At 44.0% G+C, this 23,971-nt stretch overlaps 1 protein-coding gene across 2 annotated transcripts in view; it reads left to right on the top strand.

Annotated features, from left to right (window-relative positions):
• SACM1L (SAC1 like phosphatidylinositide phosphatase) overlaps positions 1–23,971 on the top strand; it is a 61,348-nt gene that overhangs the window by 9,744 nt on the left and 27,633 nt on the right. Inside the window, exons 2-7 of one of the 2 annotated variants that reach the window (XM_047695943.1) lie at positions 9,222–9,319; positions 12,540–12,614; positions 13,867–13,994; positions 16,304–16,453; positions 18,921–18,980; positions 19,853–19,886. In XM_047695943.1, coding sequence (XP_047551899.1) covers positions 9,222–9,319; positions 12,540–12,614; positions 13,867–13,994; positions 16,304–16,453; positions 18,921–18,980; positions 19,853–19,886 — 545 coding nt within the window. Of the gene's footprint in view, positions 1–9,221; positions 9,320–12,539; positions 12,615–13,866; positions 13,995–16,303; positions 16,454–18,920; positions 18,981–19,852; positions 19,887–23,971 lie in introns of those variants that run through there. The other variant, XM_047695951.1, reaches the window with a different exon arrangement.

Genomic DNA, 23,971 nt, shown 5'->3' with positions numbered 1-23,971 from the left:
CTTTGCATGACTTTTTATTTATTTATTTATTTATTTATTTATTTATTTATTTTAAGGTTTTATTTATTTATTTGACACAGAGAGAGATCACAAGTAGGCAGAGAGGCAGGCAGAGAGAGAGGGGAAGCAGAGAGTCTGTTGCAGCACTCGACCCCAGGACCCTGAGATCACGACCTGAGCCGAAGGCAGAGGCTTCACCCACTGAGCCATCCAGGCCTCCTTTGCATGACTTTTTAAAAAAAATTTTTTTTTAAGATTTTATTTATTTATTTGACAGAGAGAGAGAGATCACAAGTAGGCAGAGAGAGAGGGAGAGAGGAAGCAGCAGGCTCCCTGCTGAGCAGAGCCCGATGTGGAGCTCGATCCCAGGATCCTGACTTCATGACCTGAGCTGAAGGCAGAGGCTTAACCCACTGAACCAGCCAGGCGCCCCATCCTTTGCATGACTTAAAAAAAAAAAATGTACCTGTTGCTAATGAATCTTCAGTCTCTGGGACAGCAGTAAAATTCCTCTGAAACACGTTGGGTAACTATGAATTCATTTTCTTCTCTGAGATTTACTTCTGGGAGCCCTGTACACCCTGCTTTAATCCATACTGGCTTTTCTTTAGGCTCATTGCATAGCTGTGGTCCCGGACAATCCCTTTGTCAGGAGAATTTTTTTTCACTTCTGTCCTGTTTTGGATTCTCAGTCTACCTCTTGATTCATTCCATTTTGGTGAAACAGGCTTTTCCTTCTAAGAAAGGTATCTTGAGATGTTGTATTTTCATTCTATCCTCACACTTGGATAGTGTGGTTAATAGAATTCTCAATTAGAAATTATTATCCTGTAGAATTTTGAAGACCTGCTGTTGAATCGTGCAGTGTGTGTTGTTGCTGAATAATCCAGTAGTGTGACTGTTGAATATTTCAATGCTTCTTTCTTTCTTTTTTATTTTTCTTTTTCTGGGAACTTTAGGATGTCTTTGTGTGGTGTTTTGAATTTTAATGCTTAATGTGCCTCGGTGTGTGTGTGTATGTGTGTGTTTTTCACTATTTTTGTTTTGTTTTCTCTATTTCTTTGAAATATGTTCTTTCCTTTTTTCCTTGTGTGCTCTTTTGGAGTTCCTGCTGAATTGATGTTGAATATCCTGGATCAGGCTCCTCTCTCTTTCCCCCTCCTTCCCTCCCTCCTTTCCCCCTTCCCCTATTCCTCCTCCCCTTTCTTCCTATGTTTTCCTGTTTTACAGCTCTTATCTTTTTATTCTGTTCTCAAGGAGAGTTCTTCAGTTTTCTCTTCCAGTCTTTCTGTCCAATAGTCAAATTATTACTTCTGTTCTCAGTCCAAGAATACATTCTTGCTTTCTGAATGTGCTTTTCTTGTTCTTATTTCATGAATGCAAGGTCTTCTGTCTGGGGCCACGTCAATTATAAGCGTGCTTTGAGGTTGTAGTCTGTTCTCGGCATAGTTTTTTTTTATCCAGAGTTATTATTGTTTGTTTTAGACTCTCTCTTGTGTGATGGAAGCTTTCCTAATATCTGGTGGTCCTCGGTTGTCATTTCATGTTGAAGAAGGAGGCACTAAAAATTGATCGGAGGGTCTGCTTGTGGGTCAGGACTTACAAACTGGTGGCCTTTGCTTTAGAGGGATCGCACAGGAGCTCAGCTCTTTCTTAGAGCGAAAAGGGGTGCAGCTCAAGGTCAGCAGTTGCTGGTCTTTGCTTCCAGGACAACGAGTTTCTTCAGAGACGGTATTCAGAGCTTCTGTGAGGGCTCCGGGAGAGGGATGGTGTGAGCTGGGCTGCCAGCATCCTGGGCATCTAGCAGAGAAAGAGGGTTGGATGAGTTTCCCAGTCTCTAAGTAGACCTTCTTTGTCTCTTGACTTGACTTGGCTCTTTCCTTGGCCCTCAGCTGTGCCTCATGTCTGGAGGCCTTAGAGCATCTTCTGTTGAACTGTTCTAAGCATTAAATCCCAGGGTGGGGGTGGGGCGGGGGGTGTGTGGGCAGGCGCTGCTGTAGGTTTGGGTAGGGATCTGAGCGACTTACACAGACTGTGAGTCACCTCGCCCCTATCTACCTCAGTCCTTATTACCTTTTCCTTCCAGTCCTTGAGGCTTTTCAGCATTCTGCTGTGGGAATTGGCTTGCTTTGTTGGCTCTCACCCCACAGGCGATGAGTCTCTGTGGTGACTTAGCGAGTCAGCCTATTTCCAAGCACTTTCCCTCTTCCAGACCTGCATTTGAATGACTAGTGTCTGCCCCATGCGCTGCACCCTCCTGTTGGTACCCCCCAGATTCCATGTTCTGAAAGAATATCAGAGCTTTTTTTAATGGATGGAATTTACTCTTGGAAATGCATTTCTTTTTTTTTTTTTTTAAAGATTTTATTTATTTATTTGACAGAGAGAAATCACAAGTAGGCAGAGAGGCAGGCAGAGAGAGAGGAGGAAGCAGGCTCCCTGCTGAGCAGAAAGCCCGATGTGGGGCTCGAACCCAGGACCTGGGATCATGACCTGAGCCGAAGGCAGCGGCTTAACCCACTGAGCCACCCAGGCGCCCCTGGAAATGCATTTCTTTCTACTTCAGTTAAAATTTTAATTAGTTGATCTGTCATTTCAAATGTGTCTGTCCAGACTAGAAGTGTTATAGCAGTGTCATCTTCTTCTAAAAGAAATTTCAGTTTCTTAACTTTATAATTTTTAGGACTCTAAGGACATAGTGAAGTCACTAACTTTGTGATTATCAGGAATGTGACAATTAGTAAAGGCTTAGTTTAACAGCCCTCTACTTTTTTTGTATATGCTTGAAAGTCTTAATCCAAGATGTGTGTATTTAATCAGTGTTCCCAGAACTTTTCACATCAGTTTTAAGTTTAAATACCGAGTGGGGAAAAACTTTAATTGCTTATAATAGAGATACTTTTTATTTCATATATAATTTAAACCTTTTGTTTATTATTTTATTTTATTTTTAGAGAGAAAGAGAGAGAGTAGGTGGGGTAGAGAGGCCAATAGGGGCAGTGGGAGAGAGAGAGGGAGGGAGAATCTTAAGCAGGCTCCATGCCCAGTGCCTAGCCTGATGTGGGGCTCTGTCTTATGACCTTGAGATAATGACCTGAGCTGAAATCAAGAGTGAGAAGCTTAAATGACTTGAGCCACCCACGACCCCTAACTTTTTATTTTTTTAAAGTAATCTCTATACCCAGTATGGGGCTCACACCCATGACCCTGAGATCAAGAGTTGCATGATCTACAACTGAGCCAGCCAGGCATTCCTATTTCATATATATTTTCAAAAGATATGTACATACACATTTTACATAACTTTGTATATATACATACATACATAAATTTTAATAGACTCTTCTCCTATAAACACTGGCTTTTACAATGTATTTATCAGTAATGGAAAGGTTATCCGTTAGGTTACACACCACAACTTGTATATGAAAACAGGTGTGACTTTTCAGTTGATTTTATTCAAATAATTTATTTTCATTATAGAAGTTTTGCAAGTGAGGAGCTTAAATGCATTTATGTAGATAAAGGTAGTCAGGGATGCCTGGGTGGCTCATTCGGTTGGGCATCTGCTTTCAGTTCAGGTCCCAGGGTCCTGGGATCAAGCCCTATGTGGGGTGGGGAGTTTGCTTCCCCCTCTGCCTCTGCCCCTCTCCCTGCTTATGTGTTCTCTCTCGAATACATAAAAAAAATCTTAAAAAAAAAAAAAAAGAGCTCTAAAGGTAGTCAGAGTATAAGAGGGTGAACCACTGAGGGAAAACACTATGCCTTTTTCTTATTTTAAAGATTTTATTTATTTATTTGACAGAGATCACAAGTAGGCAGAGAGGCAGGCAAAGAGAGAGGGGGAAGCAGGCTCCCTGCAGAGAGCCCGATGTGGGGCTCGATCCCAGGACCCTGGGATCATGACCTGAGCCGAAGGCAGAGGCTTTAACCCACTGAGCCACCCAGGTGCCCCAACACTATGCCTTTTTCTGTTGGCTGTTGAGCTGCAAGCTCCGTGTTTCGTGCATTGTATTAAAGTGTGGAGGAATCTGATTTTCTGAGATTGTATGTCCATTAGTCATCTTTTTGTACGAAAAGGAACGTTGGTTATTCAAGAAGTGACACACCCTTCACGGGGAGAATTGTGCCAACCCTGTGTCCCCAAACACAGCTGTGAACGGAGAGGAGTGTAGGCCCCTAAGCAGGATGCAGAGCATAGTTTAAGTAACACTCAGGGACTGTTGTGGGACTGAGGTCCCTGTTTCCTTGCTGGCTGTCAGCATGGGACCACTCTTAGTTTCTAGAAGCTTCTCTGCTGTCCTTGTATGTGGCCGCAGCATCTCAGGAGCCATCAACAGTTGATCAAATCCGTCTCCTTCCCGAACTTTCTTGTTCCCCTTCTGCTGCACCTCTCTGACGGGCTCTTCTTTCCTCTTCTGCTTTTATGGGCTCCTGTGATGCCTGTGATTCCTTTGGGCCCTGACTACCCAAGATAATCCTGTTTTAAGGCCAGTTGATTAGTAACCTTATTCCATCCTCAGGGCAGTACCTAGAGTGAATGAGTAATCAGGAGATGGGAATCTTGGCGGGGGACATCTTTAGGATGGAGTCTACCACAGACACTTCTATGATACAGTTTAAATTCCAGCACATTCTGTATCCGGTTTAATTGTTCAAACTCAATATTTAAAAATATTTATTTGAGAGAGACAGAGAGAGAGAGGGAGTGAGTGCATGAGCAGAGAGAGGGAGAAGCAGACTCCCTGCTGAGAGGCTAGATCCCAGAACCCTGGGATCACGAAGACACTTAATAGACTGAACCACCCAGGTGCCCCTAATTGTTTAAACTCTTAACTATGCAAAGTAAAAATGATTACTGGAAGAAGTAGCTAGGGATAACCAGCATTTCATGCTGGCTTCTTAGAGCTAACATTGTCTTTTGTACTAAAAGCTTTTTTCTTGTTATAGAGTCGTATTTACAAATAAATTAAGAAAGACATTCATTTATAATTTTTGTTCACATTATTATTCTGGAATATTTGTTTTTTGATAAATCAGAGCTCTGTTTCATATGGTCTTGAACTTTGGGGATATATATTTAGAAGATAAAGTATGATTCTGGTATCTTCCTATCAAAACAAGGTTGTTTAGAGGTCGCCCATGTGGCAAAGATATCAGAACCTTCAACAATATTATTTCTTTAAAGTGTGAAGTAAATAACTTTTCTGGTCCTGTCATGAATGAGGCAGACCTTTTATTCTTTGCAAAAGTACTTCATAAGTGCTCATTTAGTTCCCGCTGTCTGTGAGGCAGTTAGGATGAGCGGTCTCGTCCCCGGGCTTAATGAAGGGCTGCAGCCGTGGGGTGTCCACATCAGGTGGGGCCTGGCAGTGGGGGGCAGTGAGAGAATTCACCCAAGACAGAACAAGAGAGAGAGAAGTTTATCGAGTACACCACAGGGAAGTGGCAGGCAGGGCAGTAGAGGAGGGGCTTTTTGCCGCAAGGCAGGGGGTGAGCAGGGGGTGAGGGCGGAGTGAGGGAGTATGGGGATATCACGTGCCTGGTTGTGAGTAGCTCAGTGGTTAGTAAGGCCCTATGGCTATTTCGAACTGGGTCGTTTCATAAACCTGTTTGCATTGCATCTTTGCATTTGGCTTGATGGTCACTGTAAGCCCTTTGCCTTGGTCAGGTTCCAAGCCTCTTGCTTAAATGTGGCCCTTTATCGCTTACTCCCCCCTCCCCTCCTCCAAGATACATCCTCCAATCATATGACCCACCGATATACATCTGAAGGGTCTCATGACTGAGGGTTTACTAAATAGTAATAGACAACCTTTCCCAACAAGAGCTAGCCCCCTCAGGATCCTGGAAACCATGCTTCCAGAATTCCTTAGAGAGTTTTGTAAGTCTCACTGTCCCTAACCCCCTCCCCCCTCCTCTTGACCCCAGTGCAGCTCTTTCTGCCCACGGGCCCTGTCCCCATGCTTTAATAAAACCACCTTTTTGCACCAAAGACATCTCAAAATTCTTTCTGGGCCTTCAGCTTGAAACCCTAACCATCATTTTCGATTTCCCATCTAAACAAGGCCCCCATGTGTTTGTTGACTGACCACGATCATGGGTGGTTGCTTTGGCGCTCACTGCTGGGCCTAGAACACGTCTTTGGGGGTCGACTTAACACTGAAGCAACATTGGTAATGGACTGCTCTTTAGCAATGCTGTAATCATTATTTTAGAAGTAAGAGAACAGAGGATAGATTCTTTGTTATTCATTTGAATCTTGTGAAAAGATCTCCTGGAGTTTCTTCAGACATCAGAGGTGGGACAGGATGTTCCCATGTAGCTCCAGCCACGGGCACTCTTTCAGGTCCTAAGCCTGTTTCAGCCTCAAAGAATGCCACCGGGCATCTATGCTGTCTGCCTCTCTAAGATGGGGGTGGCCCTCAGGAGGGGGCTTGTCACAATGGCTTCTGCTTGGGAGACAGCACTTTCTTTGAAAGCTTTTATAGATTATAAAGAAGTCTTGGTTTTGAGGTCTCTTTTTTTTATTGAAATTTTTTTCCTGTTTGTTACTTTTTTATCTCTCCCCTGCCTCGCAGCCCCTAATGCTTGTGTAATGCTTCACACATGGTTAGCTTTCAGCACATTTATTGACTCACTCTTAGTGAGCGATTCACGCTGGTACACGACATCTGCAGACAAGGACTGGCATATTGGTTTGGTTTGGTTTGGTTTTCATGATTGAAGACTAGAGATAACTACCTTATGAGTCGATTGTCTGGAAATTTGCTTTATTCGTTTTCATTGGTTTCAGGACCTCTCAAAAAAAAAAACTCTATTGGAAGTATATTTGGGCAGACAGTAAACTCCACATATTTCAAGTGTACAGTAGTATTACACATGCTGACGTATTTTTACACCCACAAAACCATCACCAGTACCAAGATGGTGAACATCTCTGTCACCCTGGAAAGTTTCAGCAGCCCCTCCCTTTTCCCCTCTGTGGAAGTTAAACCCATAACTCCCATGAGGTCCAGCCTTTCCACCTCCAGGGAGTCACCTAGGAGAAATGAAGGGGTACGTCTGCCTCAGACCTGTACAGGAATGTTCGCAGAACCTTCATTTATAATACCCCAAACCAGAAGCAGCTCAAATGTCCAGCAGCAAGTGAATGGATAAACAGATCCGCTGGAATGCTATTGGGTGTTATAGAAAGGAATGAACTCTTGTATTTGGTTTGAGTTGAAGACTCCCATATATATATATATATTTTTAAGATTTTATTTATTTGACAGAGATCACAAGTAGGCAGAGAGAGAGGTGAGAGCAGGCTCCCTGCTGAGCAGAAAGCCCGATGTGGGGCTCGATCCCAGGACCCTGAGATCATGACCTGAGCTGAAGGCAGAAGCTTAACGCACTGAGCCACCCAGGCACTCCAAGACTCCCATATTTAAAGCAGATTTGTCTTTGTTGTATTTTGCTTGACTTGTATTAAAACTGATGGATTTTCATTCTCTTAGCAACCCACCCCCAGCCCCTTGAGGAAACTAGCCCCATATTAAAGAGTTAGTTATAGATGAACCATAAGAGGATGTAAGTTGCATTTGGATCCTTGTCGTCCAAAATGTTTAGTACCGTCTGGTCCGCTGTGGGCACTTGTTCCTGTAATCCCAGGTAGCGGAAATGCCATCTGTGTGTCGGAAATGATGTCGGTGATGGTTGTGGGGATCTGTGTAAGATTTTTCACAGGCAGGGCCAGTGGAATAGAGGAAGTAGAATTTAAGAGGAAAGGAAAAAGCCCTCCGATTGGTTGCTGCACAGACAGAAATTCTTTCAAAGGAGGCTTAAGACAGTAAATATTAGTTCCTGGAAAATACAAACAAAACAAAACAGAAGACCCCACAGAAAGAAAACTGCTTCCTTCCCCAGACCTGGTCAGCTCCTGGAGGGTGGCAAGAGCCCCAGCTGGGCTGCCCTGTTTTCACTGTCTTGTTTGTGTAGGGGTTACTGTTGCCGGAAGCAGCCCAGGACCTTGGACCTCGAGCTCCCTGCTCGCCTGAGTTAGCCACGTGTTCTCCTGAGGAGCCAAAAAGTGTGGTTTTTGGTGGACTCTGGTTACAGAGTTGCATCCGCTCCAAATAGTCTGTCCCAATCCTGATTTTTACCCCCTTTATTTCTTATTTTGCAGAATGAGTTTTCTTCTGCCCTCATTCTTGTTTTTTTTATATGGCATTCTAACAACAAAAACAAAACGCCCAAATGTTAAAGTAGTTTATTTTAAAAATTTTAATGATTTTATTTATTTGATAGAACAACAAGTAGGGGGAGTGGCCGGCAGAAAAGAGAGGCAGAGGTAGGCTCCCCGCCGAGTAGAGAGCCTGATATGGGGCTTGATCCCAGGACCCTGGGATCATGACCTGAGCCTAGGGCAGAGGCTTAACCCACTGAGCCACCCAGGCACCTTTATTTATTTATTTATTTATTTTAAGATTTTATTTATTTATTTGACAGACAGTGATCACAAGTAGGCAGAGAGGCAGGCAGAGAGAGAGGAAGGGAGGCAGGCTGTGCGGGGCTCTATCCCAACCCCTGCTGAGCAGGGAGCCTGATGCTGGGCTCGATTCCAGGACCATGGGATCATGACCTGAGCTGAAGGCAGAGGCTTTAACCCACTGAGCCACCCAGGCGCCCCTAGACACCTTTAAAATAGTTTACTTTAAACAATTTTCTGGAAATATTTTATTTGCATTTCTTAGTATTTTTAGCTAATACATCTTCCTTACTATGTGTCAGATGTTGTTCTGAGCTCATTTTATCCTCACAACCATGTTCGATTATCTGATACTATCCCTGTTTTATGAATAAAGGAACTGAAGAACAGAGAGGATGAGTAACTTGCCTGAGTTCGCACAGCACAGGTAGCCTAGTTCTACAGACCAGGTTCCTGACTACCGTGCTACCTTCTGCAGTGTGTTGAATGTAGTAAGTTAGAATTTCGTATGATTTTCTTGTGTAAGTCAAACTGGTTTTACAGCAAACCTTGTGAGCTTAGTGCACGAGTGAAAACCATTGCTGGGAATGCGTCAGGACAGCAAAAACATTTATTCAGTAGCTGGGAAATCAATTTGATGTCAGATTTAAGCAATGCAGAAACTGTTATGATAAATAGTTTTTTTTTTTTTTTAAGAAGCCTGCATTTCATCTGCTGTGGTTATTTATGGTTTTTAATTTCTTCTTAGGCACGTCACACCTGAAAAATTTTATGTGGAAGCCTGTGATGACGGAGCGGACGACGTACTTGTCATTGACCGTGTGTCCACGGAAGTTACCCTGTCAGGTAGCTCTCAGCAGTGGGGGGACGGGGCAGGGGCAGGAGCAGCCCAGAGAGACTCTGTAAATGGATCGGGGGTGTAGCCGTGTGTGGCTCTGAGTGTCGTCTTATAAATTTGAATTCCTGCCGCCTCATTTGATTTTTATGCCTTTTGTTTTATGCTTCCTCCTTTATTCTAAAAAGGAGGAATGATTTCGAAAGTTTTACTATCTGTAAGGATTTAAAAACATAATTATTTCTTTTTTTCTTCCCTTATCTGTACTTTAACAGGATCGGTTTTGTTGAGGTCAGTTCCTTTCTAGCTGTGAGACTTAAGGTATTTGAGGGCGAGAAAGTTGTTTGAGCATTAAGTGTGTGGAATTTTTTTTTTTTTAAAGATTTTATTTATTTATTTGTCAGAGAGAGAGAGAGAGGGAGAGAGAGCGAGCACAGGCAGACAGAATGGCAGGCAGAGGCAGAGGGAGAAGCAGGCTCCCGGATGAGCAAGGAGCCCGATGTGGGACTCGATCCCAGGACGCTGGGATCATGACCTGAGCCGAAGGCAGCTGCTTAACCAGCTGAGCCACCCAGGCGTCCCAAGTGTGTGGAATTTTAACAGCTGCTTTAGGTTTTGGAAATATTCATGACTGAGTATAATTTAATAAATGAAAAAAATACGTATATGTATGTATCATTGACTAAAACTTGTATTGTAGGCAAGTAATGTTCCTAAGCTTTTTCTGTCTATATCTTGTCTGTCTCTCCAGTTATATTTCGGTTTTGCTTCTCTAGTGTGTGAAAAACAATTTTTTCCCCCAAATAAATGGTATACTGATTTCTGATTAAAAGTGAAATAATTTTGTTGATAAATTAGTGTACCACATGATATAACATTTAGAATTTCATATTTCATGTGTTTAAATATTCACCTCTAGAAAGTTTTTTCTGTCTTTTTTTTTCTTTTTAAGATTTTATTTATTCATTTGACAGAGAGAGAGAGAGCAAGCACAAGCAGGGGAAGCAGCAGAGGGAGAGGGAGAAGCAGGCTCTCCACCAAGCAGGGAGCCTAATGTGGGGCTCGATCTCAGGACCCCGGGATCATGACCTGAGCCTAAGGCAGACACTTAACCGACTGAGCCACCGAGGCGCCCCTCCGTCTTTTTTTTAAGTACAGTATTTGAGTAACCACAGAGTAGGAATTCAGTCAGTGTAAATATCCTTTGAATAGATAAAGTAAAATATGAAAATACTTTGAATAGGATAGTAATGTATAAGAAGGGGATGGTTCTGAATTTCTATTTTCTTAGTTATCTGGTTATTCTGGGAAGTACCATATATAGTTTTCCTTTGACCAGATAGAATTAGTGGTCTGTTTTAGTTTGATCATTTGGCATTTCCTATGTCTGTTGGTTGATGGCTGCTTTCTCAAGAGAGCTGATTGGTTTTAACCAATGTTAGGGCACTTCTAAAGTCTAGTAACACTACTTCTTTAGACCGTTTTGCTACAACCTGGTGTCCTATAAAAGCTTTAGCACGGATGTGCTTTCAATTATTTTTGACCTTTCAGTGACATTTGTTGGTAGGTAGAGATTGCAGACCCATTAGGCGGGACAGTGCTAAAGGTCACCAATAGTTTGGGTGTAAAAAGGACACCAAGTAGTCATCAGTAAACACTTGAAGAAATACTTTGACCCGAAGCCAGTGGTGATGAGGGGCTGACTCACACACAGTACTCACAGTTGCTCTGCAACTTGTTCTTTTTCTTTCCTTTTTTTTTTTAGCCATTGGGAATGCAGACCATTGCTATGGAAAGAGGATTCTTTTTTTTTTTTCCTTCCATGAAAAACTAATATGTATTCTTAGGAATTATCAGTTTTATTGTTATTATACTCCAGTTAGTGTAACTTGGAGCTCTATCCATAAATAGTACATTCAGGTTTATCAGACGATCTCAGTATATTCAGGATTTTCTCTAAGCTTTTTGCTGCACTGGCATTCCCATCCGTCGTGTTCGTCAATTGTAGCGTAGCGTTGCTAAGTAAATTAAATCACCGAGAGAAACAGTAGTGAACTTCAGACCTTATTCGGAATTACTTTATGCAGAACAACAGGACTGCCTGTAAGAAACAGCACTTGGATTGACAGCAGTGTTTCAGAATGAGTTCTAGGATAGTAAAGAAACTGTGAAAGAAAAATTGTATAGCCACATGAGTCTGGGAGTCGTGAATGAAACCACGGAGCAGCTTTGTTCCCCTGTAGGCCTCCTCAGAGACTCATGCCTTATGACTCTGGGAGAGGGAAGAGAGGTGACGTGCGTGTCTACAGCAGAATGAGCTCATTTGATGGGGACCCTTACCTCCCCCACTCTGGGGCATTATTCCCTGGAGTTCTATCGATGTGTTTTATGAAACACGTTGACTTAAAGTTTAACAGTTACGAAATGAACCATATAATCGAGGATACATTTTTTATTATTAAGGACATTATTGGTAAAGTCACAGTTAATGTTGTTGGCTCCCTGCACACCTGCGTTTCCTTCCTCCTTCGTCCCTTCGGTCTTGCCTCCGTTTTCCGTATTTGTAGAGGTGGATGGGCAAGTCTCTGTTTGGGTTCCATTAGTTGCATGTTGGTGTTAAATTCGTGCCTTCTTCCCCATTAACTTTCTAGTTCCCTTAAATGGACATGGACTTAGTTTCTGGCAAGAGGTTGAATAAATTTGGTTAAAAAATGACATAGAAATACTTCATGATTTACTTGATGAGGATTCAGAAGCATGTTACTTTGGACACCTTATTCTAGACAGGCAGAGGCCTTTATACGTCACATGAACATCTTTATTTTATATATTGCCAAAATGGAGGTCTACCACTCATGAAGGACTATTGCTTTCTTTCTTGCTTGCTTTTTTTTTTAAGATTTTATTTATTTATTTATTTATTTATTTGACACAGAGAGAGAGAGATCACAAGTAGGCAGAGGCAGGCAGAGAAAGAGGGAGAAGTAGGCTCCCCGCTGAGCAGAGAGCCCGATGCGGGGCTCGATCCCAGGACCCTGGGACCATGACCTGAGCCTAAGGCAGAGGCTTAACCCTCTGAGCTACCCAGGTGCTCCGGACTTTTGCTTTCTTAGAACAAATCATGTGTACTGATTTTCAAGTAACTACAGAAGTCAAACTAGATCTCCTTTTGTACTGATGCCTTCTTCTATGTGATTTTTTTCTTTTCCTTTTTTTTTCCCTCGTTTAAAGTCAAGAAAGATGTTCCTCCTTCAGCTGTTACGAGACCAATATTCGGTATACTGGGCACAATCCATCTGGTGGCAGGTAAGAAAAAATAAGCTAAGATGGGCAAAGAAGTTAATTAAATTGACACAGTATAAGATGAAGGCATACTTCCTATCGTGCTTGAGGCAGTAAACCTGTAGGTTAGATCTTTGTCATTAATTTCTAAAAGTGACATACTCCAGATGACAAGTGGTAAAATCTATCAGCCTGAAGGTTCTGTTGAAAAAAGTTTCGTTTTTGGTTTTATTTCAACTGGAGTTGAAATCCCTAGTCAACTACACATTTTTCATAAATTCTAAGAGTATTTAAGTAAGTAAACATTCTAATGCACTGATGAACCAGTGTATCCTCTACTGTCAGCCCCGTATTGAGGTTGGACATGACCTAGTGTGGGTCGGAGAGTGCTACCTGGTTCTGAGTTATTAAGAAGGAAATTTTGTTTATCTAAATTTCATTTCATTGAACTTAAAAAACATTCCTGTATTACCAGGCAGTGTGCTAGATGCTAAGTTATAGAAGATGCTAGAAGATGCCAGGCCCCCCCCTTTTTTTCCCTGCAGTTTACAATCTAGTGAGAGATGCTTTTAAGTAGTAAATCATTATAGTACGATATGACAAGTTCCAGGAGAGAGGTGTTCACAGGAAGACTTCCTGGAAGGACACTTATGCGAGGAGCCTTGAATGGAGCTTAAGAATGAATTTAGTGGTAAAGGCTTACCCCGTTTTATTTGTGGGAGGAGGCAGTGGCCAGGATCATGGTTAGGGTATTACTCCTGGTGCTGTGATGCCTTCTTAATTCTGCACTGTTCATCTTCGTGATCCTGCAAGGACCAGATAGTCCTATTGCCCCAGCACATTTCTCTGCCATTTATAATGACACAGAGGCCGTAGGGGTGGTGTAGATGGGACATTAAACCTCCGGGAGTGGTCAGATCTCATGACACATGATGCTTGAAGCTACACGCTGGGAAACGCATTAGCAGAAGTCTATATGCCAGAGAGGGAAAGAAGCATTTTCTGGCTTTACTCCATCTGGTAAGATCACTGCTTCTACTTTTATTTTTTTGAGAAAAGATTTGAGCTTTCAGTAGGATCTTTTCTAAATAATGCCCTGTTCTTTCTATTCACAAATCCTAAGATTTCCTTTAAAAAAAAAAAAAAAAAGTCATGCCTTTCATCTGTGCAGCCCTGTGCGGTCTGACTGCTGGCCTGTGGGGCTTAACCGTGTGGAGTGCCACTATTGGCCTTCGAGTCGCCTCCTTTCTAGTCATGTTGTGTGTGTTTTTTGCAGGTAACTATCTAATCGTTATTACCAAAAAGACAAAAATAGGGGAATTTTTCAATCATATCATCTGGAAAGCAACAGATTTTGACATCCTTTCTTATAAGAAGACGATGTTGCACTTAACTGATATTCAGGTAAGAACCGAAATCACTTGCTCATTGCAAAAGCTGACATCGTCCCGTTGGGCGACGCTGGGGGCAGTGGGACAAGGAACACCGGATGGATTTCTTTTAAGCCTAAGGATTTCAGCAGTCCAGCAAGCAAGAGTTCCTCTACACACATGCTTTCTAAAAGTCCTTTCTGTATCTTACTGTTGTTGGTTTGGTTTTTTTTTTTTAAACTGACTCACATTCTTGAGTTTTGAAATTTCATATGTAGAGAAAAGGACAAACAGAAAAAGCCCCTATAGCCAACAACCAGAATTAACTTCATATCCTTTTTGCAAAGAAATAAAATGTGAGATGCCTTTGAAGTTCTGCTGACCTCATTTCATTCCCACCTTGTCCGGAGAAAGAGTTTTCTTTGCGTTTGCTGCATGGGGACAGCAGCGCGCGTGTGGATGTCCCAGCGGCACCCCTTTAGCACGGATTGTGTACGTGCGTCTTTCAGTTAGTTACCCTGCTTCAGGTGTTAGGGAATGCAGTCCCCCAGCAAAGCGGCTTAAATTTCAGTTACCAGGGCACGTGAAATCAAGCGCTGGCGAAGCTAGCTGGAAATGCAAAGGAACGAAAAAGTAGCAGCTCTCGGAGGGAAGTTGGGGTTGAACCTGGGTGGGGTAGAGAAGTCGCGGCTGACTCTGGGAATGCTTGTGCTCGCCCTTCACGAGGCTCTCGGTCTGCAGCCCCGGGTCTTAGTGAAGGTGAGCTCGACTTTCGTAATGCAGTGGTTGTGATGAGAGAGTTGAAGATGTCCCAGAGGAAGTGATGCCTACAATAGACTCCCCAGAAAGGAACTCTTCGGGGTATCCATGACCTGGCGAGTGCCAAGGATAAGGTGTCAGGGTAAGAGAAGACAATTAGGGGCACCTGGGTAGCTCAGTTTGAGCAGCCGACTCTTGGTTTTGGCTCAGGTTATGATCTCAGGGTCCTGGGATTGGGCCCGGCACTGGGCTCCGTGCTCAGCAGAGAGCCTCTCTCTCTTCCTCTCTCTTTTTCTCTCTCTTTCTCTCTTAAATAAATGAATACATCTTTAAAAGAAAAAAGAAAAGAAAGGTGTATGACAGGGTGTAGAAAAGATACTCCACAGATCAGTATGTTCACCCCTATAAGACATGGTGTTTAAGGCAATAAAAAGGGTTGTATTTATTTAATAGCCCAGTAATATTTACCTGAACAGTTTTTTCTTGATTGCTGTACTTGCTTGTTAGCCATGCAACTTATTTTAACATTGCCCACTGCATGTGCTTTGCTGGTACCTTTTGTTCTTTAAAAAAAAAAAAAAAAAAAAAAAAAAATATATATATATATATATATATATATATACACACACACACACATATATATATATTCTAAAAAAAATGTATGTATATCAGACATTATATATATATCTGAGCCCGAATTACAAATTTTGTAATATATAGATTCGTAACAGGTAAATTAACATGTTAATCATTTGATAATCATTAAACATTACCAGACATTATCAATTATTTCTTAAAGTAAGGATAAAATAAATGTCCCAGTATTTAGCTAAAGTGATTATCAGAAAATAAAACTAAGTATTATTTTACTGGACTTTTCTCTTTAGTCTTTGCATTTTATTTCATTTTATTTATTTATTTGGCAGTGAGAGGGAACACAAGCAGGGGTGTGGGAGAGGGAGAAGCAGGCTTCCCGCTGAGCAGGGAGCCTGATGTGGGGCTTGATCCCAGGACCCTGAGATCATGACCTGAGCCAAAGGCTTAATGACTGAGCCACCCAGGCGCCCCTAATCTTTGCCTTTAAAAAAAAAGGATTTAATTCCCATCCAGCCCAGTAAAATTTCTTAGGAATGAGAATAATATTACTCCCTTGTTATTTACTTGCTGTGTTATTGGGCCTCTCATGACTTTATATTTTTCACTTGTCAGATGAGAGTAATTACACTAAACTGCAGGGTTTGTTGTGAGGATGAAAGAGAGTCTCTAAAGGGTCAGGCATGTGGGAGGTCATCACCTAAGGCGGTGATGTGCTGTTAAAGTAACTTCTGCCCATTAGAAGTTAAAGTTAAGTTTTGCCCCTAAAGGGCAGGAGATGCAGCCCATCAGTTAATATAATAATACCCCCATGCTGTTCACCGAACCTCCTCCATGGGCAGGAGCTGGCCTAGGTCCTGGGGAAATGGTGAGTGTTCTCCTGTCTCACCTGTGCCAGTGGCATTTAACAGGGCCGATGGGCTCACAGATGAGGACAGATTCTGTTTCAAGTCTGAGACACACTGATGTTTTCCTCCCCTTTGTTAACAGTTACAAGATAATAAAACTTTCCTAGCGATGATAAACCACGTCCTGAATGTGGATGGGTTTTACTTCTCAACGACGTATGATTTGACCCATACTTTGCAGCGGCTGTCTAACACTAGTCCGGAATTCCAAGAAATGAGTCTTTTGGAAAGGGTAAGCTTCATCTTTATTTTTCCTTATTTTGCTTTTCTTTTCTTCTTTTTTTTTTTTTTTTAAAGGGATATAGCTCTATGTCATCCATAAAAATATTTATTGCTTTTTTGCAATCCTGGCTATGTCAGACCTACGTGTGGGGTTGAAAACACACTGTGTTCTCAGTACCCGTCACAATTGCAAATTCAGGATCCCAGAATCGGTCTGTGTGGCCCAGACAGGACTGAGAACCAGTGGTACAAGAATTGAGAAGTACAATCTCAGCAGACATGCCTGGGGTTTCCTGAGTTACTAGTGTTAACGACATAATTGTCCTTATAAAATTAACGTGCCTGAAGTGATATTCTTTCTGCAATGGTGTTATAGTTTTTATAACTAGAAAAGTAAGAATTTACTAATATAAGAACTTGAAAAATACTGATTTAAAGTGGGTTTTTTGGTAGTTATTTTGCCTTGCCCCCCCCTCTTTTTAAATATGAGTGCATCTTTAAAGATATATATATCTTTATATATATATATAGGTCCTCAGATGGTATCATCCTAAAATTCCTGCTGTTCAGGAACCTGGATGATGGCTGCCTGGATATTTTAGTAACAGACTTCAGATGTGTTTGGGGGCAGACCGAATTGTAAAGGTTGCTGTCTGTTACTTGTTAGGCTGGCCCCTATGAAATTGCCAGTCACTGACCATTTTTGACCAGTAAAAATGGTAATTTCATATGGTCCACCCTAAATCAATATTTTTGTTGACTGGCTCTTTTAAGATTTTGTACTCTAATCTAGGAAAATTATATGTAGGCTTGGACGTAAATTTAGATGTAAGCTAAGCAATCAAGCAATTTGTCTTTTAACTGCAGAGACGGTTGCTTTTAAAAGCAGTTGCTATGCTGTGTTCTCCATTTGTTTACGAAACGTCTCTCAGATGCCTGCTGTGTACCAGTCGCTACACTAGCCAGTGGGGACACGGAACAGAAAGGGTGGCCCCTTGTGGGGGTCAGCGGCCTCCTGGGGAAGCAGAAGTCTGGGCAGTCACAGAATAAGGGACCATTGCTGTGATGAGGCCTGTACCAAAATGGAGTGGGATCCCAAGGGAAACTTGGGTCTCACTCGGTCTGGGGGAGCTGGGGATGACTTTACAAAGGAGGGTGCTTGTGAATGGAGACCGAATGCTGTTCTGAATAGGCCATCGTGGTCAGGGGACAGTGGGAGAGGGAGGGTTCCAGGGGGAGGTGGTGGCAGTGTAATGCAAAACTGAGACAGCTGTCCTGCACGCTGGGAAGGGAATTTGTCAGCTACTCAAGAGTCAGAGTAAATGTAGGAAATCGTGAAGCTGACAGATGAACCATACATATCTTAGACATTTGTCTGACTAAAAACATAAAATTCGACACCGACTGGTTGATTTTTTGATTGAGGACTAATTGTAAGCTTTTCTTTGTTTTGGGTTCCTTGATCCCTGTGGAAAGTACATCCCTTTCACTTTTCCAGTTTGAGCTGGTAGAGGTTTGGACACCCACAGAGCGGTCTGTTGGCAGAATCCTGTAGATTCTGACCGTTTCTCGGACCTTCCAGAGCTGCCCCTCCTCCTGCAGATCCAACAGCTGTATTGGTTCAGCAGCTTGCCTTTAATTGCTTTAAGTTCTGTTATCGTTCAGCTCTCCAAAAAAAAGTCATTTGTTTTTAAGTCCTGTCTCACGGATGTGTATGACCCTGAGCTTGGTTATGTCGTGATGGCTACCAAGTACAGCTGGCGGCCTGAGATGGCAAGCGCACACCTGAGCGACGAAGTGGGCCCAGAGCCCCGTTGTGGCCTCTCCCGGGACTTGGGGGAGTGGCGGAGTGGCGGTCTATAGGTGTGTTTTGTAAAGAGAACAGAGAGTTGGTCAACCTCCGGTGTTGTTGAGGGAACTTCTCCTGTATTTATAGTGTGAAAGTCAGAGTGGCTAGGGATGCCGGCAGGTGGTTCCTGGAGGCGCTGCCAGATGCCAGCAAGGGTTAGGCCCTGCAGAGAGGTGTTCTTTAGGTGACAGCGAGCCCGTGAAGACTCCCCAGCAGACAGGAGAGGGGTCGTGTTGGAGAGCTTCTGCTGGCAGCCTGTGGAGGGGTGGGTGGGAGGGGAGAGGCTGAGACAGGAGGCGGGGGGTGGGGATGGGGGAAAGCTGCCCACAGTAGTTAGGGCAGATCAAGTGCTAGCCAGGCCTGTGGGAGCAGGGATGTAGGAGAGGGGGCGGATTTGGAAGGAGATGTAGGACTTGGCAGTTGACTAAAGATAAGAGAAAGACCGACCCCAGAGGACTCCTAGGTTTCTGCCTGAGCCAGTGGGACAGGACACCCCAAGGAGCGGCAGTTTTGAGGGGAAGACCTGCCTGTGGCCGCTAGGTGGAGACTCTGATTGTGGAGAGTTTTAATTTTGTAGAAACTCAGGTTGGCAGGAGCCACTTGATTAATTTTATATCTTCCTTCTCAGGCAGATCAGCGGTTTGTATGGAATGGTCATCTTCTAAGAGAACTTTCTGCCCAGCCAGAGGTAATGGACCCTAATAAAACCTGCTTATCTGTTTCAGTCCAAGTTCTAATTGGCTACACATGTAAAATGGCTGCCTAATCACCAGGGATTGTGGTAAATACTTCTCATTTAACTCAGTTTATAACTTAGGAGCTTTAATAGGTCTGCCTCCTCGCATTTTCTGGTTTGAAGAAGCCCAATGATTTTATGCAGCTCTCCCATAGAAGCCTTAAAAAGAAGAAATACTTTCATAAAAGAACATTGCTTTCTGTGAGTAAGAGAGAAGGGGTCCTGGTGGGTCAGTAGTGGAGAAATGAGGCGCCCCACGAGGTCCCTGGGCAAATGCAGAGCTCTGCATTTGTCTTCAGTCACCCGAGAGAGATACTCATGGATGCCATCTTCTTCTGTCCTTAGTTGGTACAGATGAGGGGGAGCAGGAAGGCCCAGCCAGGAAGCATAACACACCACACCTAGGTTCATAGATTTGCCTAGTGTCTTTATTTTTCTTTTGTTTTGCTTCTTTTGGAAAAGTAGTTTGAGCTGCAAACCTTAGCACGGGTATCTCTTTTCTCCAGAGCAGTGAAGGTGCTGTAAGCAAAGACTGACAGGGAGGGAGGTAGACGTCCAGCGGCTTCATGCAGTTTGATTAGTGTTCCGGAACCTGCACACTTAAGCCCAAATGATTGTATCACATACTTAAATCATGTTTTAATTGGAAAGACGAGTATGTGAGAGACATTTTTAAAGAAGTTACCCATAAGTTTGATACCTTATTTGTTTGTTATCTTCATAACACCCGAATATTGTTACATAGTGTAAGTATGTTTTATGCAGTGATCTTTTCATTCGAAGAGCAAGTGTTTTCCTCAGCGTCCTGTCTCTCTTCATTTCAGGTCCATCGGTTCGCGCTTCCAGTGTTGCACGGCTGTATCCTCTCCAGTTGTCTGCCCGTCCTCAGTTCTGTATTAGTATGAGGCCGATTTAGGAACAATCCCAGTCGGATGAGGAGAGTGTTTTAGAATGAGCAGAAATTGCTCTTGATAACAAAATCAAACCCATTACCATAAAATTTTAGAATACTGTTTATAAATGATACCCCCTCCATTTTTTAAATGAACTTTTTTTTTTAAGGTGTTATTTCTTTCACAGAGAGATCACAACTAGGCAGAGAGGCAGGCAGAGGGGAGGGGGAGAAGCAGGCTCCCTGCTGAGCAGAAAGCCTGATGTGGGGCTCGATCGATCCCAGCCGAAGGTCCCATGAACCGAGCCGAAGGCAGAGGCTTAACCCACTGAGCCACTCAGGTGCCCCTTCATTTACCTTTAATCTAATGCTTTAGTAAGTTTCTGGGTCACACAGTTTCAGTGTTTGAAGTACATACAGACAGCTGGGCAGGAACAGCGACCTCGAGGCAGGGCCATACCTAGGCGACAACTGTGGATGGACAGGAGGGATCCAGCTCAGGGAAGGAGCCAGGTCTGGGGCATCCAGGGCCCTGTGTGAGCTGTAATGGTGATCCGAGTGGAGATTGGCATGATAGGACAGGCTCACTGTGACAGCGGTGTAGAGAGTGGGCCAGAGGCGAGCATGGGAGGGTACCAGGCTAGCTAGAGGCAGTTGCAGTAGTTCAGGTGTGAGAGGCGGCAGTGTCTGGGGCCGGGATGGTAGCAGGGATGGTGGTGGAAATGGTCAGGCTCTAGATCTGTCTTGAAGGTAGAGCTTATAGAATTTTCTGAAAAATTGTACATGGGCTATGAAAGAAGGGGGTTTAGTACGAATCTAAGGTTTCTGGCCAGACTAAGTGTAAGGAAGCCAGCCAGCCAGCCGTCGACGTGTGGAAGCGTCTGGAAGTGGGGGTAAGGCCAGATTACCCATCGGGTACTCTGTTCCATCGGGACATGCTAACCTTGAGATTGCTCTAGCTTCCAAGTCGAGATGTCATGGAAGAAGGTGGAGTAATGGGGCGGGAGTTTATAAGGGAAGGTCATGGTGCAGACATAAATTTGAGAGTCGTCTGGGCATAGATGGCATTAAAGCCTTGAGGCTGATGAGTTCATCAGAGGAAGGAAAGCATCTAGAGAAAATTAAAGGCCTGGAGAAAGAAGATGGCCTGAGGGAGTTCTAGATGGTGAAGAATTGCTGAAGCCACACACTGCAGGCCTCAGTGAGGATGGGGGTTGGGGGAGAGTGCTGGCGTGAGTGAGCTGGAAGGACAGGAGAAATGAAGGTGACCCAGCAAAGGGCAGCGAGGAAGAGGGGAGCCACCCAGGTGAGCGTGGTGTCCCCCAAGCAAATGAAAAGACTGTTTGCAGGCTCGGGGATAATCAGCTGATCGGGTGCTGATTGGTTCAGTGTGAACATTCGAGAGAGAGATTATGTGCGTGCTCCCCTGACTCTCCTCCCCAAATGGCGGATATGACAGATGAGAACGTTTCGCAGAAGGGGAGAGCACAGTCACGTGCTAGAGTGACATCCTCATGGTGTGTGACAGGTGCACAGGTCCTCTACCACCGGGGAGGGAAGCAGACAGGTGGATGTGGATGCCAGTTGGTAGAGAGCTGTGGTGGGAGGACAGGGGGATGGCTTTTATTTCCGCAGAGGACCAGGAAGCTGTGTCAGTTGGGTGAGTGGGAGGAGGGAGGAGTGTTGGAGGCTGAGAAGGTATGGCAGGGGCATCCGAGTGGGAGCGTGTGGCCCTGGGCGGAGCTCACTGATCCAGACCGGAGGTGTATCTATTCTGTCATGGTGCTGGGCTGCTCTGTGGCTTTTATTTTCTTCTTGTTCCTTCCATGCTTTCTGGATTCTTTAAAGTATGTATGTATTTCTCTTTTAATCTAAGGAAATGATTCATAAAGCAGTCACTCATATTCTGTGCTATCCTTAGTTCTCTAAGGGCAGGCTCATACCTTACTCATCTTTGTGCCCTGACCCAAAATAAGTAGTGGGTAAATGAATGAGAAAATATGGCCTTAGATTCTTCTCTAGTGCTGTGGGTTTTAAAGAAAAGTGAATTGGGAGTTCAGGATGAGTCATCGTTAAGTCTGATGGTCCCAGGTCAAAGAGAAGGGTGACTCATTGGAAATTCACATTGCTAGTGTCCGTCAGGACCATCACTTTGAGAATGATTTGGCATTCTCTCGTGAATTTACCAGAACTTCCCCTTGCATACCCAGTATGTCCATACGATGGGTGTTTGCAAGAGTGTTCACAGCACCACCCTTGGATGGAACCAGCACCACGAGTTCCCTCTGAGGAGAGTCAGGGCTCTCGTGGTGTGGTGCTTGCACATGGCACATGGCATCGGCGAGGAGTGGCCTACTGGCTCGTGCTCTCCAAGCATGAATCTTAGGAACTTACTGGTGGAAATAGACAAGGGCTGAAGTTGGTCAGGAATGTGGTGCTGTTTTTATAAACTCAAGCCTAAGCAAGCCACGTGTTTGTTTTTTTTTTAAAGATTTTATTTATTTATTTGGCAGAGATCACAATTAGGCAGAGAGGCAGGCAGAGAGAGAGGGAGGAAAGCAGGCTTCCCGCTGAGCAGAGAGCCCGATATGGGGCTCGATCCCAGGACCCTGAGATCATGACCTGAGCCAAAGGCAGAGGCTTAACCCACTGAGCCACCCAGGCGCCCCCCAAGCCACATGTTTTTAAGTCATGGTTGCCTGTGGTGAAATTAAAAAGGCAGGAGTATGGTCTCTTGAGAATAGTTGCTGCTTCTGGGCAAGAAGGCTCTTGGACGGGATGGAGAAGTTAACATATAGATCAGCGTTTTGGTACTGTTCTGAAGTTGGAGGGGGTGGGTCATAGATACTTAATTTACTGTGCTGTTATGCTCTATAATGGATGATTCCAGTTGTGTTAAGAAAAAGTGTTACATGTGAAAGATAAGATGAGGGCAAACCCAAACAAATGAGGAAGCAGGAAAGATAAGGCCTTCAAGACAGTGAAAGAAAGGTGTCTTTCCCTTACACTGTCAAGCGGTAAAGATGAAAAGTCAGGGGTGCCTGGGTGGCTCAGTGGTTAAAGCTTCTGCCTTCGGCTCAGGTCATGATCTCAGGGTCCTGAGATCGAGTCCCGCATCGGGCTCTCTGCTCAGCAGGGAGCCTGCCTCCTCCTCCTCTCTCTCTCTGCCTGCCTCTCTGCCTACTTGTGATCTGTCAAATTAAAAAAAAAAAAAAATCTTAAAAAAAAAAAAGAAAAAGATGAAAAGTCAGAGTAATTCTTAGAGGAGTTTGGCATTTCCTAATAAAATCAGATGATGAATCTGCTCCGTGACCTGCATTCCTAGCTCCTTAGAGCCCCTTCCCCAGAATGTTTGTTTGCAGCACTTTTCTGCTAGTGGAAACTGGAGACAACCTGGACAGTCGGCTGGACAGACTAGCATAGCCTGTCTTCACCCGGTGGAATAGAATCCAGCCCCAGCAGCAAGGGAGCCCCAGGCACGTGTTGCTGAGCAAGGGCAAGCCAAAGACATACACAGTATGATCCCTTTTCGGTAAAAAAAATAAACCGTCCAGTCTAGCCTGCAGATTGCTCAGCGGCAGAACTAGAAAGACCAGTGAGGGAGTGGTAAACCGAGTGGCTAGCCGTCTGCCCGTGGACTAGATACAGAGGGGTGCCCGTGCTCGGTGCTTCAGAGCTGCCGGGGGTGTGTGGGGCGGATGCCTGAGCGGGTTCAGTGATGTTTGTTACGATCAGACGATATTTAATGGAAACACGTCATTTTAACCAATTCTGAGTGTATAGTTTAGTAAGCGGCATTGCCTTCCTAATGTCAAGCCATCTCTCTCTCCCCAATGGAAGCAATAGTTCCCCAGACATGGCTCTTTTTGCAAATATTTAGATACACTGTGTATTCTTTTCTATTTGTTATACTTCCTAAGAACATTGTTTTTAGAGATCTGCCATCTCCAGACGCTTCTGCAGCCCTTCATTCTGGCAGGGAGGTGGAGAGGCGGGGCCCTGAGGGTTCCCCCTGTGCGTTGCTGAGCGGTAGCAGTAGTGGACAGCGGGT

The sequence above is a fragment of the Lutra lutra genome, chromosome 1 (genome assembly GCF_902655055.1).
Source record: "Lutra lutra chromosome 1, mLutLut1.2, whole genome shotgun sequence".
Classification (NCBI taxonomy): Eukaryota; Metazoa; Chordata; class Mammalia; order Carnivora; family Mustelidae; genus Lutra; species Lutra lutra.
The sequence above is the reverse complement of the archived record's forward strand: the minus strand, read 5'-3'. Positions and strand labels throughout refer to the sequence as shown.